This window comes from Macrobrachium rosenbergii, chromosome 53 (genome assembly GCF_040412425.1).
Source record: "Macrobrachium rosenbergii isolate ZJJX-2024 chromosome 53, ASM4041242v1, whole genome shotgun sequence".
Lineage (NCBI taxonomy): Eukaryota > Metazoa > Arthropoda > Malacostraca > Decapoda > Palaemonidae > Macrobrachium > Macrobrachium rosenbergii.
The window spans coordinates 33,924,452-33,946,951 of NC_089793.1; the positions used below are offsets into that span (position 1 = coordinate 33,924,452).

The 22,500-nt window shown below is 34.3% G+C and overlaps 1 protein-coding gene and 1 long non-coding RNA gene across 5 annotated transcripts in view; one reads left to right on the top strand and one right to left on the bottom strand.

Moving 5' to 3' along the window:
• Positions 1 to 22,500, top strand: part of LOC136834405 (uncharacterized) — a 533,585-nt gene that overhangs the window by 376,637 nt on the left and 134,448 nt on the right. The window contains exon 5 of the long non-coding RNA XR_010851786.1: positions 22,032 to 22,223. This is a non-coding gene — a long non-coding RNA (uncharacterized lncRNA). The remainder of the gene's footprint in view (positions 1 to 22,031; positions 22,224 to 22,500) is intronic.
• The window catches only part of LOC136834404 (carbonic anhydrase-related protein 10-like), a 228,452-nt gene that overhangs the window by 126,735 nt on the left and 79,217 nt on the right, over positions 1 to 22,500 (bottom strand). For all 4 annotated transcript variants that reach the window (XR_010851785.1, XR_010851784.1, XM_067096967.1 and 1 more), the window contains exon 2: positions 9,537 to 9,593. Coding sequence is in view for 2 of the 4 variants with exons in the window: in XM_067096967.1 (XP_066953068.1) it covers positions 9,537 to 9,593 (57 nt within the window). In the remaining 2 variants the exon portion in view is untranslated. The remainder of the gene's footprint in view (positions 1 to 9,536; positions 9,594 to 22,500) is intronic.

Below are 22,500 nucleotides of genomic sequence, written 5' to 3' on the forward strand. Positions count from 1 at the left end.
CAATTTCTTAACAGGTGACGGTCTAGTGACATTCGAATAACATTCCAGTTAGCATATGCCAACAGTGTCCGTGACATTTATATGGTACATAAGAAGTTATGTTTTGAGGTCCCTTCCTACCATTTCAGTTAAAGTTAAGTATACCTTAGTTTTACCAGACCACTGAGCTGATTAACAGCTCTCCTGGGGTTGCTCGCAGGATTAGACTTATTTTACGTGGCTAAGAACCAATTGGTTTTAGCAGCAGGACTACAACTTATTGTGGAATCCGAACCACATTATAGGAGAAATGATTTCTATCACAGAAATAAATTCCTCTAACTCTTCATCAGCTGGCCGGGGGAATTGAACTTCAGCCCATCGAGTGACAGTCTGAAGCTCAACCGACTCAGCCAACGAAGGGCTACCATTTCAGTAAATTGTTTATTATTCACGTTAGGCATCATGCGCATTGTAAAGATCTGATATAGACATGAATCGATAAACAATAGATTAGATTAGATACATTAGATTGATGTATGAGATCGAGGTGTTACGCAAATAAAATTGTGAATGATGAGGTCATTGAAATGGAAAGCAGAGAACAAATATAAGGGGGGTTATAATTCGTGTGATGATTCAACCTACTAAGTGACAGAAATATTATCGTGTAGATGCTATTTTATGTGTTCCTGCCTATTAGAATTGAACATGATTTTACAGATCAACCTAAAGTATAATGACCAAGGTTTCTTGTGGTAGGTAGATGATAGTGATTAACAAAAGGATTTTATCCCAATCACGAGTTATCTGAAAAAAAAAAAAATAAAACTTTTGACTTTAGAACCCCTGTTTATTTAGAACTGAAAAGTAAGAATATTAGAAATTACCACAACAGGATTCATTTTGCTTCATTTTCAATTATACTTCCAACATGCTAGAATTACTAATGTTTTGGTGTGTGACTGCTGAGAAATACTTCCATACGCGAGCGGATATGTGTTTACGATTGTGGGTATGAAATGTTCTCGAACAGGAACATCTGATTTTCATTAATAAAACACGGTTTGGAATGTTGTTTTTATTAAGAGGAAAATAATGATTACAGACATTTTAATTGTAGAGTCAATGGTTAATTTGAATTTTCATGAAAATATAATAAAACTAGCTGGACATTTTACTATTGTTGTGTAGAAAACCGAGTATTTTATCTATAAATATTAACTAATGAATTAGTATTATTTCAGGAAGTTTGAGTCATCGATTTTTTGCCAATATCTTTCAAATTAATTAATGGATCGGTGTGTTACTTTGCAACAGTGTGTCTCACACCCTCCCCTAAATTTGGTAATAAATTCAATTTCCAAATTCAGCTTTTTCAGGCACTTTGCTCTTCAATTTGATAGGGAATCCAGCAAACTGATTAACGCTTTCGGACATACGAGCTTGGGTACTACTGAACTTGTCCTTAGTATCTGCTCATAATAGATTGGTCACTACCTCCAACTTTCCTCTTCGACTCAACCATTGAGCTTCTCCCTACTCTTCCTTAACGTCATTACACCCCGTAGGGTATGTTACTTTCTTCATGAATGTGATTATTTTTATCTTGTTTGCATAATTTTTTTATGAAAAGTTATTTCATGTTTATTCTAAATTTACTGTTCTAAATATATAATAAAAAATAATGGGTTAAAATCACAAAACAGTTTATAACCATTTCAACATGTAAGTCATAACTCTGTGTAGCCACTAGACAACCTTCTCGGAAACCCCTAAATTCTGTATAACTATGTAGGTCGTTAGCTCATTTCATTCTACATTGCTCAGTTGAAAATTGCAATGCTATGTGCCTGAAAACATTCCATTACATAACAAATATTGCGAAGAGAGAGAGAGAGAGAGAGAGAGAGAGAGAGAGAGAGAGAGAGAGAGAGAGAGAGAGAGAGAGAGAGAGAGAGAGATGAGTCGGGAATGAATGAATGAAGAGTCGGTGATAGGAGGGAACAAGGCCAAGAGGAAGAGAATGTCTGATCACTTACCCCCAAATCCCCCATGTAGGTTGAGCTTTGTCTACCTCCTTACTGCGTCAGCAGGTGAATTGCCGTAATGAGCAGGTACCTCTTAAGATACGTCATCGCCTACGTGGTTACCCCAGGTGGGAGGCGACTCCACCCAATTGGCTCCCTTGGCCTTTTGAGGGATAAGTACTCCAAGAGTGCTTATCCGAATTAATTCGTAAATCTTGACTGGCTAGGTTTGGCTACGTCCTAAAATTGTAGAGCAAGGTGCCTTTAAAATTTGTCTTTGGATATGGAATTTTTTTTAGCAAAAATTAGGGAAGGGTGTGAGAAACTCTGTTTCAAAGTACCATACCAATCAATCGATTGGTTTGAAAGATATTGGCAAAAAACGATGACTCAAACGTCCTGAAATACATAGTAGTGCAATGAAATTTATAAACTTACCCAAAAAAGCGAGTATATAGGGGTGAGGTATTTCTTTACCATGCAGTCATAAATATGTATTATACTAGTCATTTCGATTATTCTCTGACATTTTCAGTAAAGTATGAGAAAATTAAATACCGTGGTGTTATTTGGAAGTGAAGAGTTTCTGTTTAGTGGTTGTGCTTAATAAATGGTAAGCAGTCAAGTTTTATTGATGGTGATGAAGAAAGTCTTGCAACAACATATTTTTCTAAGTGAATATAGTTACTAAGTTACATCGGTAGTAAGAAAATAGATATGACGAATGGTTAAAAAAAAGGAGGGAGAAAACGTGTGGCCCTAGTGTCTCTCTGGAGTCGTACCTGTATTATAGTAATGAATGTGATATTTCCTTGCGAATACTCGTTTGCTCGCTCTTTCTCAAAGATAAGGATGTAAAAGCAACTGATGCTGCTTGACCAGACAAGGGTTGACTCTATCTCTTGTTCGTGTCTTTCTGTACTTATCACGTACCCATACTTGTTCTGTATGTATAACATGGTTTCAGATTACTGGATCTTGAAATCATTTGGTAAAATTTCCACAAACGAATTAACAAAGGCGAAACTGTTTTGTAATATCCTGGAACGGTTTTCTTGTATGCTCAGAGGAATATGTGCTCTCTCTCTACAACTCATGTTTAGACGAGGTTGTGAAATCAATTTCCGTGAAGGTTATGACTCAGAATTGTTTCAAACTCCACTGTTAATCCTGAAGCTCGCATGCAATAGCTTTATAACCTATTGCAAATAAAGGGTGCGGATTAATATTTGGTGACATTTAGGAGTGAGTTGGTATGATATTTGGTGAATAAACAGAAATGGAACATATAATTTTTAGCGGTTAGGAAAGTGTGTGCATAAATAATTGAAAATGATTCTAGTGTGAGTTTAATGTGCAGTTTTTATCCATTATAGAATAGGTAGTTTTTAACAGTTACTTAATGAATTTTGGTTTTACTATACAGCTGATAAGTCTAGCAGCCTTAAATAAGGTGCCTACTAACTGATTTGGAAGTGTGAAGAATATCTGACTCCTATTGGATATTTTCGTTAGTATCCAATAATCATTACATTCCTCTTACGTAAATGCATGACATCGTTTAGCCTCCTGACAGAAGTAACGAATATTGTTTTTCCGGTCTTGCCGTGCACATAACCCTTTCATTTAGATATGATGTCAGTCACAGGAAAAACCAAAATTAAATAAAATTAAGAATGGAATGATTACCTGCACATCCTGGTAACGAACAGAATTGAAGAAATAGCGGGGTAGAAGAAAAGAGTATTAAGACAGTTGGTGGACAGTAGAATAAGGTAGCTTTATTTTTTTTTTTACTTAAAGCACAAAGTGACATATGTCTTCATTAGTTGTATGTCCATTACTCACTGAGTCTTACGTTCCCTTTTATTATGGAAGTATTGCCAAGGCCTATTTGTTAAGAGGAGGCGATGAAACGTTCTTTGTTGGAAGACTTTGAATCTGTAGTTAAATCAGTTTAAATATTTCTTAAATCTAGTTTTACTGACTTTTGTGAATACAGGAACTCGCATTGTTTTTTCTTTTAAGACAGGATTGTGATGAGTAGAAAACAAAGCTGTCTCAGTGCAAGTGCGTTATTTGTTCATGTTTATTATACCTTTACTCTTTTCATACTGTATTATTCTTTAATATGTATTCATCAGTTTTCCAGTTTGGGCTATTGTTTATGCACCTATATGTATGTTATCATTATTTTCTTGTATGTTCATCAGTTGTTTCCCAGCCGTTTCATTACTGTTAGTTAGGTTTTATAAGGATGAATTTCGGATTTAGGAATAACACACGTTTAGAATGATTTATAGGGAATCGAATAAAGCTGCTGTGGGAGTTTACGTACGTCTCTACTTACTGTCACTCAGCATCAAGGGATGAAGTTAGGCGAGTTTGTGGAATTGAAATAATTTTCCCTACTCATACGGATAACACAGGATCTACGTAAGTCATTGCAGTATGAGCTTTGTTTTGTTGTTTCGCTAATACAAGGTTCATCTGTTTTCATTTAGAGATGTGGGGTGGAGGGGTGGGGGAGTTTATTCCTTGAGCGTAATTTAAGCATTAGTAAATGTGTAGAAGTTTTGGATCATTGTTTAGAAAGCGAAATGATACAAATGTATCTTGTAAATGTATAGAATCCGCAGTCTTATTATAACATTCCATTATTTCGTGTAGAGTTCAATACCTTGGATAGTCGTAGCTCCACTTTCTAGTCTGATCCATCCTTTCGGTGTAAATGTCAAAGTTCAACCTCGATGTCTCTTTTAAAAGATAATCTCGGGTTCGAAAACTTTTTCCATGAGAGGTTGGTAGGTAACTGTATTTTGAATTATTTGACACCCGGCTGACATTGGAGGATAATCTAGGATTCTAAACTTAGTACTTTTAGGAGGTGAATGTTATATTCGTCGTATGTTATACGTATGTAATGTTAAAAAGAGGTGTTACCAGAGGTTTATCTTGTCATTGCTTGTTTCAGGCTAAATTAAGGGAAGATGTAGTTTCAGATCGAAAGGAAGGGCGTTGGTTGCAGTGCAGTTGAAAGGTATAAGGTTTTGAGTGCAAGTGCATGTTAAAAAATGACTGATATACAAGCACGAATGAGGAAGAATTCGGAAGTTAAGAAGTGTGCGAGAAATTGGTGAAAACCATTGAAATGTTTGTGAGGAATTTTACCAAGAGGAAGGGAAGAAAAACATGTAATTATTTTAAGGAAAATAATCGTAGGATGAACGTTACAATTAGGCTACATTCTTAGGGACAAAAGTTTCAATTAGTCTGTATTATTGCGTATGAGAGTTAGAACTGGGCTACATTCTTTATATAGTTATTATTTTTGAAATTCTGCATTCGATGAGTGAGCGAGTAATTGAAAAAGTACCCACAAGTTCTGTGATATCTTAGGATTGGATGAAGATAATAGCCATAAATTCATGGAAAAGAGTGAAAAAGTTGAAGCGGCAAAACTTTGCTCAGCTTATTTCCAGTGGTGTGTTGAACAGTTCTGAGTAAGGAAGTGGGTTTGATGGTGTCTAATTTTCATTGAAAATTTCTATTGACATGGGTTTGCTATGTCCAGTGACAAGTATTTATAACAGTGGAGTCACTAAAAATTTTGTCTGGTGGTATTGTGTTTGTGTTGAAAAAGAGGAATTGCAAACACTTATTGAAGAGTTTGTTTGTTAAACGGAATGAAGTAAACTTGAGTGTTAACCAGACTAAAATTATTATGGTAAGTGGAAGAAAGGACGAGTACGGATGGGGTGGGGTTGGGGTAGGTAACTGACTGAGACAAGGAAAGAAAGTTGCAAGATGTCAACAATTGTTGTTGTCTTCAGAATTCGTGGAATAGAAGTAATAACTACGTCAGCGAGTGAATGTTGGAATTTGGGAAGAAATTTTTAAGCCGTCTTGATGTCGCAAATACTTTTGCGATTTTCATAACAATAGAAATGGCAATAAAAGTTTGGGTAACATACCCGAAGCTAAAAATCGTGTGAAATGAAAAACGTAGAGTACGACAAATATTTGAAGGATATCTAGGAAAAGGTGAATTGGGAGTGTTCGACGAAAGAAGAGTGGACAGAATGAATCCGCACGCAAAGGTAAGTATACCTTAGTTTTATCAGACCACTGAACTGATTAACAGCTCTCCTAGGGCTGGCCCGAGGGATTAGACTTATTTTACGTGGCTAAGAACCAATTGGTTACTTAGCAACGGGACCTACAGCTTATTGTGGAATCCGAACCACATTATAGCGAGAAATGAATTTCTATCACCAGAAATAAATTCCTCTAACAAATTTCGCTAACTCTTTATCAGCCGGCCGGGGAATTGAACTCCGGCCCATCGAGTGACAGTCCAGAGCTCTACCGACTCATCCAACGAAGAATCTGAATCCACACGCAATCGAATCTTTGATCGACATTCAAAATAAGAGCGCATCAGCTTCCCAAAGCGCAGGGGTATATGCAGTGTTAAGGAGAGTAAATAAATGTATGGTGCCGTACTTGTGGCTGATTATATGTCTGTATATTTCTTAAAGGGAACAGTTGATGCTTCATTACTTGTATTAATGACATCGTTGTTTGGTATACAATCTTACCGGTTACTCTCTAATTTATTTTGTCAGTAACTAACTTTTACGAGATAAGCCTTCCCAGTTCTGTGATGCTTTAGAAGCTCTACCTCTAAAGCTCATTTAAGTATTAACATTATAACAATTATTTCTACTGATATTGGTCATTAATCTTCCCTAATTTTTTTTTTTTAATAAATGATACGTTTTCTGTTTTGTCGCTCTTTTCACTGCTGTTATTGATTTTGTTTTTATTTTGATGACTGGTGTTATTTTGTAACAATATCACTCGTGATCTTGGTAATGACGATAATGGTGATGATGACTTTTTATAAGCAGTCTCTATCATTACCCAAACGAAGCCATACATCGTTATTATTTTTCTAATTGTGGATTTCTTAATTTGTTTCTTTTTTTATTAATTAACACTGATAAGAACCCTCATAAATACCGAAAACCATATATCTCAGAATATAAGTATTTCAGTTCATATAGAAACTTGATACTCCCCAGCTTTATCATTATATTATCATAGGGGAAGTATTTATACTTACATCAGGCGTTGTTAAGTCCATAACCAGGCGTAAATTATCGTTACTCTGTTCTTTCAGCTCAGATAAGCTAATTCCTCGCTGGCTTTAATCCCCTCAAAATCGACCTCCTCATCATTTTTAACAATGTTTCGAGCGAAAACATTAGGAAAATAATGTTATGTCATCACCGCCATCAAAGGAAGGGCCAAGAGACCGAATGTTCGCTCAGTGTTCTCTCGTTTATAATTCATCGAAACTCGTGAGTTGAAGCTTCAAAATGTAAATCCGACAACACGAAACTCATTTTGTTATTAGCGCCGTGATGACAGTCATTAGCATAACCATAAATTATTAGTAACATTACGCTAAACTACTGTGTCTAGGAAGAGAGAGTGTAATTAAATGGCATTAATGAGAAATTACGGTATGGTAATGTATATTATGAAAAAAATGATTCTTACATTATGCAAATTTAGTAGGAAATAACGAGGTGTGTAAGAATCGGACAGAGGTGATGAATATTAATAGATCGCTAATATCCGAGTAGATTATGTATGTAAAAAGACGGAAGAGTCAAATCGTTAGTAATGATACAGAAGCATATCACATTCTCTCTCTCTCTCTCTCTCTCTCTCTCTCTCTCTCTCTCTCTCTCTCTCTCTCTCTCTCTCTCTCTCTCTCTCTCTCTCTATTATATATATATATGTATATATACATGTATATATGTATACATGTGTATATATATATTTATACAGTATATGTACATATGTATGTATATACATACAGAACACACGCGCATATGGTTCGTGGTTTAGGAGTTAACGGTAACAAAGAGAAGAGAGAATGACGTAGGCTCGTTTCCTGAAAAATTCATTGCGACCAAGTTGGCCTAGGTAATGTAAAATGTACCTGGTGGATTAACTGGCTGTGGTCCGTTGCAGCCAGTTGGAGAAGGGCAAGTCATAAAAAGTCATATGTTGAGTGCATATATATATATATATATATATATATATATATATATATATATATATATATATATATATATATATATATATATATACATATACAGTATATATTAATATATATAGATATATATTTACACATATATATATATACATATACAGAATTCATAGCTTATATATAATTACCTTTAAGTGTAAAGTTTCCTCCAATGCATACTAATTCGATAAGGGGGGAAGTTATTTCCGGCTCGTTTTTATCCTAAAATAGTCACGTGTGCATTAGTTACAAAATTACCATTCATGTATATATATATGTATATATGTTTACATATATATATATATATATATATATATATATATATATATATATATATATAATATACATATATATTTATGGAATATTGGTTTTACGTGTCAATTTTTGGAAACTTAGGCGTTTACATATTTCACATTTGACGGTGTTCAAGAGAGTAAAATTTAGCCGTAATCATAATTAGTATCAATATCCACAGAGCAGTTATATGTTCTTCTCATTTTATCCAATATTTACATAGGAGATTTCGAAACCGCGATTTCTTGGAAACAAAAGGATTGATTTACATAGCTTGACGTCGACCCCTGAAAGGAGTCCTTCGATTTCTTAGAAACTGCCATTCGTCAATAGTGTGTGCTCATATTTTCCTTATATTTCATATCACATTTTGAAGTAGGTATCCAATGCCCAAGTTTCCGTTTTCTCAGAAACTTCCATTTCATCTATGTATGTATGTATGTATGTATGTATGTATGTATGTATGTATGTATGTATGTATGTGCTTATATGTTCCATATTTTCCGTATCATATGTTAAAGTAGGTATCCAGCTCCCAAGTTTCCGTTTTCTCAGAAACTTTCATTTCATATATGTATGTGCGTTCGTATATGCTTTTATATTCCATATATTCCAATTCATATTTTAAAGTCGGCATCCAATTCCCAAGTTTCCGTTTTCTCAGAAACTTTCATTTCATATATGTATGTATATGCTTTTATATTCCATATATTCCAAATCATATTTTGAAGTAGGTATCCAATTCCAAAATTTCCGTTTTCTCAGAAACTTCCATTTCATGCATGTATGTATGTATTCCATATGTTTCATATCATATTTCAAAGCATGTATCCAATTCCAAAGTTTTAAGTTTTCTCAGAAGCTTTCATTTCATGTATGTATGTATGTATGTATGTATGTGTTTGCTTATATATTCTATATATTTCATACCATATTTTAATGTATGTATCCAGTTCCAGTGTTTCCGTTTTTTCAGAAACTTCCATTTCCTTATGTGTATGTATGTTTGTTTGTATGTACAATTTGTTATTAGAATTTGTATTGTACCATATATCTTAATTGTTTTATATTGTGTATCCGAATCCAAAGTTACTTGGATTTTTCTAGAACTGTTGTTTTCAGCTTACCTGATATTCCTTCGTAGGTCCACCACTGTTCCCAGTTCCACGTTACTCCTGTGGTTCCTGTTGATGAAGAGAGACTGTTAATAACGATATAGAAATTTTCGATTTTTTTATCCGCTGTGACAGGGATTGCTTTAATGGGTCCCATTTTGCGGTTTTTAATTTTTGTCTTCCGTGAATGTTACACAGAGTGAATATGATAGTCTCTTGTTGCTGAACTGATGATTTCATATAATGCGATTGAAAGTACATAAAACAGAACAGAACTGTAAAAGAAATATTATTTTGTAGATCTCATTGATGTTGCAAAAATCGTGACTAGAAGTACCCAGTCGATGAACAAATAAAGTTGTTAAATACCTGTAGTTGGAGAGAGCGTAAAAAGTAAGGCATAGCTGCGGTAAAGATAACAGATACAAAATGATGAAATAAGGACAATGAAGCATGGAATGACGTATATCTGTAGAAAGATTAAGCTAGGTATCAATTTTCTGTTTAACACAGCTAGAAAGAATGACTTATTGTGTGTGGGGGAAAGAAGGAGAGAAAGGAAAGGGTGGATTCTAGAAAGCAAGGAAAAGAGAAAGGTCTCAAGAATAGGACTCGGATTTGAGTGATCAAGGATTGAATTTTAAGATGAAGGGGAAAAGGTCTGAAGGCAGCTGGAAACAGTCTTTAAAGGGGATGAAAAGTTTTGGAGGAAGTTTGAAACAAGACGCTGTAAAAATAGACGCAGTTGTAGAATATAATCTGCCTTTCAAGTCAAAAGGGAAAATAGTGAATAACTGCCTGAGATACCAAGTGATTTCAATCAAAGGCGGCAAAAATAGTGTTTGAAAGCTTCTGCAAGTCCTGCATTCTCTGTAAAATCAAAGATAGCACAGAGAGATAGAGATAAAGTAAGAGTTGTATGACATACAACTATGCCTACATAGTAAGGGCATCGATCTTACACGTTTTTAAGGTAATATTGAGTGTATAGTAAATCAAGCTTGGTAGGTAAGCGTGGGTTGTGAAAGTTGAGAATACTGGCGGATATAAAGTGAGAACAGCGGTCTTTAATTTGAGTGTTTATGCATTAAGAAAGCAAAGCGTAGAATGACACATGGGAAAAGCAAAATTTTGTAGGTGGGAATGGGGCTACAGAGGCATGTTCGCTTTCTTTTCACATTAACTTTTCTCTTGACTTCTGTATTAGGTTACGAGGAGAATTGTATATAAAACTTTGAGAGGAAAATAATTTTACATGTGAAGGTGTGAAGTTTCCTAAGAGTTCAAGGCTGCTTCCACCCCCACAGTAAGGGACGGCCTAGGAAGTGATTGAACTGATTAGAAAAACGGGTAAAACAAAAGGGTAAAGGTAGGTATGCTGGTGGATAGTCTTTCGATACACTAGGCTAAATGCGGAGATTTATTGAGCAAGAATAAATCATGTGACGAGGCGGTTAAGTAAATACCAAACAGTCAAGGTAGTCAGGACTGTGATTTGTGTCGTGACGATCAATAACTTCAGAAGCATAGATAAAAAAAAGACGAATTTGAAGATAATTAGTCACAATGTAAAGAAGAATTTGATCCGGAACGTGATTTTGCTAAAGAAAATGAAGAAGGTAAGCATAAATGAATAAGAAAACAAATTTTGGATTGGAAAATCATAATGAGGATGTGGGTTGGAACCTATGGAATATGTCGAAAGGTTAAAAGGTGGAGGTTTAATGAACTAAAGGAGTGACTTTTAGACAATTGTAGACAACAGTTTGAAAATGGACGAGGGCAGTTCAGGAAACACATCTTAATAATGACATGATATCTATCAATCTACATACAAGATAGAAGAAAGCCCACGAAGTGAGAAAGGCTTTATTTATAGTTAAATATATGGCAAGTGTGTATTAATATATATATATATATATATATATATATATATATATATATATATATATATATATATATATATACATATATATGCATGTATACACATATATACGGGCTTTTTAGGTATTCTTTTAGTTACGGGATAAGGGTAATTTTCAGATGTAGTTGCATCCTCCCCACCTAAAATGAAATCAATAAATGTACAAGCAATGTACGAGGAATGATGCAACTTTTTCCCCATTCCCCTGCATTCGTTCTATTTCTATTAGATTTGCATACGTGACTTTTGGTGTGCCGTGGGTCCTTGGGTATTGGATTCTGTTTGTTAAACGAGGGAAGGTTCTTCATTCAAAATGTAACAAACGTGAGCAAATGCCTAATATTTATTAAGATTAAATATCACATTGCACTCAGTGCATGCATGTTACAGAATGCTTTGTATAGGTATTGTTCAATAGTGACTTGCGGAACAGCATCGAATCTCTTTAGTGTTTATTGAAATAGTAGTATTAAACTTCATAGTTTGTACGCTTACTGGCTGACGAGGAGCAAGACCCCTTGCCAGCGCAAGACTGGGTTAATCTAATCTAAAACTTAGTGTGGACAAGTTGGTGTCTATTGAACTGTTTAATATTTTTTTCTACATATAATTCTGGGTTATCTTACCGTATTACTAAGAACAGATATTATATAAGGCTACATTAGTACATTCAATTTTTAATATCCGTTGTGTCTAGTATTTATTTTCAAATTAGAGATCGTCGTGTTATAAGGCATTTGAACTCGAACCAGTGTACTTTATGCGGTTTAGGCCTGAACTCTTCTATAATGGAGACATCTTTCATTAGGCGCTTCATTATGCATGATGCTGCGCTTCATACCCAATGTTTCTTTTTTCAACTTCAAGTGCTGTCGAAAAGATAAGTTTTCTTCGTTTTTCACATATTATTATTATTATTATTATTATTATTATTATTATTATTATTATTATTATTATTATTATTATTATTATTCAGAAGATGGATCTTATTCATATGGAACAAGCCCACAGAGGCCATTGACTTGAAATTCAATCTTGCAAAGAATATGGTGTTCATTTGAAAGAAGTAACAGAAGGATAATAAAAATTACAGAAAGAAGAGATCAGTTATTAGAAAAAAAATAGAAAAATTAATAAATGAATAGGTAGAAAATGTAAATAAAGCAGAATGCAATGAGAATTGTTTTAGGGTAGTAATGCTTTTCATCTTCGCTTGAACTTTTGAGGTTCCAATTGCACGCCATCCGCAGGAGACTATTCCACAGTCCAACGATGTGAGGAATAGACAACCCCTGGAACTTAGAAGTTCGCAAGCGAGGCACATTTTACTGCATATTGGTGCTGCTGTTCAACAGATCTCGTCGCTCTCGGCTGGAAAGGGGGATCAGGGATCAGTCGTTTCAAGATACTGGCGATTTATACCTGATTTGTATGATTTAATGCGCAATAATAATAATAATAATAATAATAATAATAATAATAATAATAATAATAATAAACATTATTCCCTCATTCTGTTAATACCGAAGTTCTCAGTTTATAGTTGTTTTGTAAAGTAAACCTTCCGATTGCAGCAGTTATTCTGATTATCTTGGTGGTGGGGATCCTATCATGTTTTATGTAGGTATCGCCAGTTACTACTCGTGCCTTGTATTATTACTCTTTTATCTGTGAAACCCCTGAGGTTTATAAGATTGTTGGCATTAGCTTATGTTGGTAAGCGGCCTCGTAGAATATTAATTTTTGCCCTCTGGCTAGGCAAGATGTTAAATACGATTTGAGGCATCTTTTGTACACATATTTTTCTCGTTATTAAGCCGTTGCGGAAATTGCCCTCAACTCTCTTTTTAAAGTACTGCATTGCTCGTGGAATATCATTTTCTTACTGAAGTGTCTGCTATTGATTTAACCTATACCAACGTACTGCTCTATTCCACGAAAACAAGTAGCCTCTGTGTTTGTAATACTTCACAAGAAGAATCCTTCTGCCGAGTTCAAGAACCAACTATTCTAATTACTAGTATTGTCTCCCGCTTTCCCTCCTCTTTTTTTCTTTTAACATTTCATTCTACAATAATATCTGAACAAAAATTTCATTAAACACTGTTCTAGTAACATTTACGAACAGTTTTGATACTCAGTTATTTAGGATCATTTTGGTTATTGCAGAGTATTGCGATCTAGCCGTGCATCTGGTGCTGTTCATGAAAGTCTAAGTATGTTTTTACTTCTTCTGTAACTTCTTTCCTCAAAATTTAATAGTCGCATCAGTTAATTATTTTGATCTCTCTCTCTCTCTCTCTCTCTCTCTCTCTCTCTCTCTCTCGTGATAAATATATATTTAGTATTATAATTAGTATTTGGTCAATAGGTATGAATTATTATTATTATTATTATTATTATTATTATTATTATTATTATTATTATTATTATTATTATTATTGGCGTCCAAAGCTGATGTGAGGTTCCGTTACTTAAATTATTATTACTGTATTATTGTCTTAAAAAACTGAGCAGAGGACTAAGGCCATTCACCTGTCTTTATTTATATACATACATACATACATACATACATACATACATACACATACATACATACATACATACATACATACATACATACATACATACATACATATGTATGTATATATATATATACATATATATATATATATATATATATATATATATATATATATATATATATATATATATATATATATATTGTGTTTGTGTGTGTGAAAAGATTACATGTAAATGTATGTATTTATATATATACATACGTACATATATATGTGTATGTGTGTATGGATGCATATGAGGGTGTATCTGTAAGTGCAAATAGGATATATCCGTGTATTCTACTAGTGCAGTTCTTGGAAACTATTTCCTTCAACACACGGGCGAAACTGAATCAAAACTTTCATTGTGCGCTAGAATTAGATTCTTGTCTTCATCAGATTCCATTGAGGCAAGATACATTCTGGTTACTGGAAAAGAAGATGGATGGAAATATCTGTGTTCTCCTGTTTCGAAATGCAATACGACTAACAAGGGCATATTGTCCTTACAATGCGCAGCCTTGCTCCAAACCACTTAAGCCATTGCCTAAGTAAATACTTGATTCAATTCCCCCTCAGATGTTTAAGTCAAGCCTGAGGCTTGTTGACATTCAGAAGCCAACCTTAACAATAGTCATGCGTCCTTGGCCGATGAGAATGCAAGGTGTGTATTACATGGCATGGGTCTGGTGTTTGTCCTACCTACATGAAGTGGTCTCGGCTGCATTCTGCCTCTTCGAGGCTGCACTGCATTCTGTTTAGGGGGAGGCTCACTTGAATGGGAATATCATCATATGCGTAAAGTAACACATTGCTGAACTGTTGTGGTCCGGAGGAACGTTCAAGACGTTTGTATTCTGCTTTGTTTTTGTGTTTTCATTTTTATTTTGTTTTTATTCCTGACGAACATGATGCCTACAATAATTGTTTCAGTTAATTCGTTGAATGCTCAGCAATATTTCATATTCCTCTTACTTAACCTAACAGGGAAACAAATTACATTATAATCCTGTTGACTGGAAGAAATGGCGTCGACATGAATCTCATTCTGTAGTCAGTGTGTAACTGCAATGCCAGACCACTCCAATAGAAGCTCTACGTCTGATTGCACCCAGTGTTATCCTTGGGGAAAATGATCGTCCTTTTTTTCTTTCTTTCTTTTTGCTTTTTTTAAAATTTTCCCAAAGAATTTGAAAGGCAAGCATCGCTTGGTACAGGAATATTCCATCTTTTCTTGCTCTCTGTTGTTTTGCCGTTTGCTCGCGGATCATTTTACTGAATAGATTGGACATTTCTATTTGTGATATTGGAATGAGTATTTACACATTGTATTTTACGCCTCCCTCCGAGTTCTCGCTTGCCTCGAAGTCTTGGCGCCGGGATATTGTTATTGAAATATACAGTATAAAATGTTATGATTTGTATATTTGTATCACTGATACACTCAGAATTGTATATTGGCAAATGCAGATTAAATGAAATTTATAATAGTGTTTGTTTCGGTTCAGGACTGAGGTTGCAACGGATATGCGATTGTGAAATACGATCTTTAGCGATGGGGGGGTGGGGGGACAGCACTCGTGTTAAAAAACCGTAGTTAGGCCACGGGGTTAAAAGAAAACAATCGAGGAGCGACGGCGAATTGTGGGACGATTTCCGAAAATCGTCGAACCCGAAACATCTGGTCTGTGTCTTCCCCTTGAATACAACTTTCTCAGAAGTATAACTGTGCTTGTAAGTCACAACTTTATGTCTTCTGGGTGCACGGAAACATCTCCTGACCTCAACCACCTTTCCACCGCCCTCCACCCCCAGCCAGCACCCATTTTGGAAATCTTTTTCTTTCTTTTCAAACGTAGGGAAAATTGCTAAGATTTGCAGTCAGAGGTTGCTAGACAATAGCCGTCTTAGGGCTTACGCTAGATTTGCTTTTTTCTCGACATTTTTCTTCCAAAAGTGCTGTATTATTTACGCTTGTCGTTGTACGAATTCCAAACAAAGGTTGTCAAGAACGATGGGTTATGAAATTGTAAAGTAAAAACGAAATGGAAAATCGGAGAGAACAAGTAAAGAGGGTGAAAATTTGGATGGTTAAAAGATCAAAATACGGAGGAGGAAACAGAAGAGAAAGGAGCAAGATGCGAGCAGACAGGGGGAAGAAGAAAGAGGAAAGAGAATCCTCCATTCGTTCAACGAGCCCAATGGTCTCTTTATCCAGGCCCCACGAAATACCGTAACTCCTAGACCTGCCATTAGAGTGAGCCACCTTTACCTTTACCGTGGATGGCTCTTCCTCCTGCGGCGAAGTGCGGCTCAGAACTGCAAGTCGGTTGGTTCTCTTTCGGATGATAATGGAATAATGTTGAACATCCAATGAATTGGATCAGGGAATTGCCGACCTTACACGTTTCAAGATAATGGGGAATCATTTCAGTTAGTAGAGTATTAGATTATGATGTGTTTGATATAACACAAGTAAAAGATTTCTTAGGGGAATAGAAGGAAGACTTTGGGATATGATGGAAATAAAGCTACAGCAGTATTGTACGCTTTCTAGCGCCTTTTTTAGATGACTCGTCTGTAGTCCATGCATCTAGGTGGATGAAAAGTATCCCGTGCTTCTTACGTATCTCTTTTTGGAGAAAATAGTTCTTGTAGTGCAACTTGACATTTAAATTAAACGTCTCGTGAGCTTAGAGTGAATACATATTCAACCCAAAGAATGTCTCCAAAGTTTCTGTTGGTCAATAAGATATGCAAAGTTGAGACTGGAATGTTTTAACCTTTCACTGTCTTAAGTAATATATGTTTGTGCATTCTTTCTGTGCGTGTATAAATTTTAATGCGGGTCTGTACATCGACCCACTTACATGAGCGTTCTTTTATAACAAATATTGGTAACCGTACGCAAGTAGTGATGAATTACATTTTAATCAATGATAAAATGATGTGCAGTAATATTTTGTATTTGTAATTATGATAACAGTACCTTCGTGCAAACTGATACCTATTGTTTTCAAAGAGATAACTTATCATTTAAAATGAAAGTAATATTGTTTTTGAGGAATTAAAAGGTCATCAAACTGCATTCTGACAAACTTGCAACGCCTCGTCTGAAATTTCGCCAATAGATTTCTTGTGGTTTGAAGCATGTCTTCCTGCAGAATTTATCACTCGTGAAAAATTCGCCTTTTGTGACGCTTTTGTTGACTTTTCGGCGGAAGGTGCTTGAATAATATGGGACTTATATTTTGTGGAATAAATGGTCAGTATTATTCCTTAAATGATAATGACTTTCTTGGTGAATAAATGACTGAGTAACTTCCTGAAAAAGGTATCTGTCACATTAACGTATACATACTATTTATATTTGACGAACTGATAATGTGAAATGCCCAGCATTTTATTTGTATTTTTGGCATATTAAATGTTCTTACTATTAATGGTGTTAAATATCGCATAAAGGTATCGGAAATTTTGTCTTCCTTGAGTTTTTTTTTTTTTTATCCTAACTTGTGCTCTTTTCCTCCATCTTGCTAATTCTTGCTACGCTCGGTGTTAAATACCGCCTTGAAGTTATCCAGAGAGCCGGCCAGGCCGAAAAGCAAACGCTAATCTCTAGATGTCATTGTATCTCGTGAGGGCACAATGAAGTTAATTAGTGAACTAATTAAGAAATAGTTGTCTGAAGCAAGCAGTGTGGTGTGTTCTCCGTTGGAATCCAAGTTACTCACGTCCAAGACTCAGGTAGCGCCGCTTCCTGAATAAATAAGATTGGGGGGTCCTTGGAAATGGGGTTGGGTCTCCTCGCCCCCGAGAAGGAGATCCCGAATCCCACCAACTCCCCAATTTCTCCTTGCGACCAGTCTTCTTCTTATTTCTTCTTTCCTTCTTTCCTTGCATCCTTCCTTTTTTCTTTTTCTCTCCTTGCATTTGTGGCCTCTTTTTTATTTTTTCCCTCGAGCGATCCATCACTTTCGGCTCTTTTCGCTTTTAGTTTCTTCTCTCTCTCTCTCTCTCTCTCTCTCTCTCTCTCTCTCTCTCTCAATCGTGCACTGTGTGCCCTTTTCTTTTTAACGAAGTTGCAAATAACCGAAGCTGCGCAGGCCTGAAAAATGCCCACAATAGCCATTGTTCCCCAGAAAGTGAAGTATTAATGTTTGTTTCTTCATCATCTCGCGTTTTGAAACATCAGTTTTTGTTTGCAATACATTAGGCGTCAATACATTTTCCAAGCAATCTAATAAATTTTAGTTTTTACATGGGCGTATTTTATTGCGTTGTCATAACCATCTTATCTGACTGATTTGAAAGATGGCAAAATATTATTGTGGTTTCTTTCGGTCGTAAGGCATAATATCTGAGGTCTGCCTCACTCAACACACAATGTTAATATTTTGGCACCACAAAACTCCGCCAAGGTATAACGATTCATCAGTCCAAAGGAGGCCCTCTCCCTGAAAATTACATTTTATTATCTCCCAAAATCTTATTATTTGCCGCCAGTCACAAATTGCGCTTGGCTTTAAATTTTCATAGCAATCCACACGCCACTTTTTGGTTAATCCTTCAAACATACAGACTGCAATGCAATTATATAACCTAGCGAAATTATAGAATACCGTTAAGTCAGTATCAGTCAGACAGCGATATGATGTTTCTAAGGCGTTTTCTAAAAACCTTGTTACGCGCATAAAATTTTGCAGGTTTTCACCTCGGATCATTCACGGATTTTATCGTCTATTCCATTGGTGTATGCCCTTGACCGAGAGGAAAGTCCTTGTAAGAGTGACTTGCCACCCATCTCTAAATGGTGTTTGCAAAAACCTGATTTACAGTAAAAGTACAGTACAAAAGCGTTAGGACAAATTTGACTCCAAATATTTTAGTTATCACTGGAGGATTCTTGCATACTTCGCGTCTTGGAGACTAGCATATTCAGGCTTCTTGAGGTATGTGGTGGAAAAAACCATATATCGCAGAGTAGGAGAAAAGGCAACAGCCAAAAGTTGGCGTCTCAGTAAGAGAGGGCGATATTTGCAAATAGTTATTGGGTTGTTCTCGTTGGAGAGTAGATAGCAACATACAAGACAATTAACTAGAGGTGTTGAAATTCATTTTCAAGGCGCTCTCAACCTTACATGGGTGTATCTTTGCATAACTTTTTATTACGACAGTTCAAGAATCATGATGTAAAATTAAAGATCAGCTACTTTTGAATACTGTTTAGACATTGTATTTTATCGAGACACAAGCGTTTTTTTATTTTAAAGTTAACAGTTTGTTTAAGAAAACCAAACTTATGGCAGTCTTTTTGTCTTACCACTCGAAATATAACCATTAAATTGAAAATGATATCAGGCTTATAATCCTTGTCGTAAGAACCTTTGCTCATTACATTTTTAGCAAGCTGACCTTTTATTAGGTTTTCATCCCTTATTTAGAACTTTCATGTTCATCATTGGTTAATAAGGAACGATAAAGTCATGGTTTGCCTTGCATTCAGCGTTTTTCAAGGTATCAGTCTGAGAATATTATTATCTATCCTTTGTTTTACCGCCTCTCTCTCTCTCTCTCTCTCTCTCTCTCTCTCTCTCTCTCTCTCTCTCTCTCTCTCTCTCTGCTTTCATCTATTTTAATGTAAAGAAAAGCAGGGTAATAAAGTATTCTTTTATCACCAGCTGTAAAGCCACTGAAAGGAATTGAGTAATGGTGTTAATTAATATCTCTATTTAGATAACAAAAAGTTATTTCTTTAACCGTGAAGTATCAAAGGACACCAGAACACGGAAGTGACTATATATATATATATATATATATATATATATATATATATATATATATATATATATATATATATATATATATATGCATATATGTATATTTATATATATATATATATATATATATGTATATATATGTATATATATCTAAATATATATATATATATATATATATATATATATATATATATATATATATATATATATATATATATTATATATATATATATATATATATATATATATATATATATATATATATATATATATATATATATATATATATATACATACAGTTATAATATACATACATAATACATACATATATATATATATATATATATATATATATATATATATATATATATATAAAATCATGTTGCTGATATTTTCTTGTTGTACTACTTACTTAAAGCAAAGGTCACTTCTCTCTCACCTTAGCCTGTCAATCATTAGTAATTTTTGAGAAGGACTGCCGTTTCTAAGGTTTCATGAATACCCGTGAGGTCTCCCTCCCAGCTACTGAATTTGTAACCACTGTATTCGATTACAGCAGTAACTTATGGTTTTTCTAACCTTTTTTTATTCTTGAATTGAAATTCCGCTGTCTATTTCAACTATCCGTCTTCGTGAAAGACAGTATATTTGCAAGTTGTGTTATATATTATTTAAATATTATTGTTTGGTTCATACAGTATTTTGTGGTCGTAAAATAGCTGTGAAGAAAATAGATTAGCCGAGGAGTCTTGTTATAAAAAAAAATGAGGGCCGTATTGACATTACTGATAATAACCCTTGAAATAATTCTCAAGATGTATGGGAATTAGACTGTACACTGTAGAAATGGTCTGATGACCATTCTCGCGTCTTTCTTTGATTTTGTAATATATAATTGTACGCGAGTTTAATATTAGCCTTTCCCATATGTGGTAATTTTGTGTCAATGAGTTTCTTTTTGTTTTATTTTATATTTATTTTACTTTAACAACATTCTTTTTGCTTTTACTCAATTGCTAGTAACGGTGCTTTATAGTGTATTAATTCTTCCATGTTTACTGTTGTCATGTAAGAAAATGTATTTTATAGTACTCTTTTTTTTTTTTTATCTTCGTTCTTGAGTCTCTTATGGTGAAATATTGTTGAGATTTGTATTTGTATAAGAATGTTTGTTTTAAACACCTGGAATACAAATTCTGTTTAAGAAAAAAATAGGAGGTATTCATATTTTTTAAACTTTAGTTGGATAGAAAGGGAATTCTAGCGAAATTGGTATGTGCTTAGATGCTGAATATATTATTTCAAAACCGATATGCTAAATTTTTATAGTTATAATAAAAAATTGGAATAAGAGGTACGTAAAGATGACAAGTCTAACCAGCCCAGCTGATCGAAAATAACACGGTAAACGGGTACTCGCGTAGACTTTCAGTCCTGGAAACTAGAGATATTTATAGGAGCAATAGTCATGCATATCTAAGTAATCTTGAACGATAACAACTCATTTTGTGGTTGAAGTGAATTGAATTTAAATCAGTTGAAAGTTGACTGTAAATGGTATAATGTCAACAGGGAGAGCAGACTCCAATGCTCCAGTCTTGAACCTTGGTTAAATCTTAAGTAACTTTTTTATTATTATATATATATATATATATATATATATATATATATATATATATATATATATATATATATATATATATATATATATATATATAGACCTTTCTCCACTGTCCTTTTGTGCCATAGTAACTCTGTGGATCAGTAATTTAGAGACCCAGAACAAGTGTTCGCGCGCACGCAGACGCGTGTGTGTGTGTGTGTGTGTGTGTATATATATATATATAGATATATATATATATATATATATATATATATATATATATATAATATACACATACACAACATATACACACATACACATATAATATATATAGTATATATATATATGTTTATATATACAGTATATATATATATGTATGTATGTATACTGTATATATATATATATATATGTATGTATATATATGTATATATATGTAGTTTGAGTGTTTTTGTGCGTGTTCGTGGTGTGAATGTGAGGGTCTTATATGTGTGTGAGTGCGCTGACAGTATATGTATTGTTAATGAAAACATACAGAAAGCTTCTAGTTTCACATTGGTAAGGCAAAAAGCATTTTTTGATACCTTTGATACCTATGATAAAAATGACTAACGCGTTTATTTTCCCTCACTCTCTTTATAGGGGTAGATTCCGTGTCCGTGTTCGGGGGCGAAGTTACATGACCCCTATCCCAGGGAGAGTGTTCGTGTTAATGGCCTCTGACCCAACATGTTCGCAGCAAATCCCAAAGCAGCTTGAGGTCTGTGTAACTTGAACGTGAGCATCCCAGAGCGTCGTTTATTACTAGGAATGGCGTCGTTTAGAAATATTCAGGTTGGTTTCAATGATTTACTTGTCCTGATTCTTTATTTGCCAAAAAAAATTTATACAATAAGTATATATATATATATATATATATATATATATATATATATATATATAATATAATATAATATAGTACACAAACTTCTTTTTTTATAAAAAGAAATATATTACAAATTCAGTATTCTCTTGTTGAAATAGGCTATGTTGAAATCCGTACCATCTGGATTTGTATGCTCTTATGTCTAAAAACAGAACTTGTGATTGTTATATGAGCTTTCATGTGAAT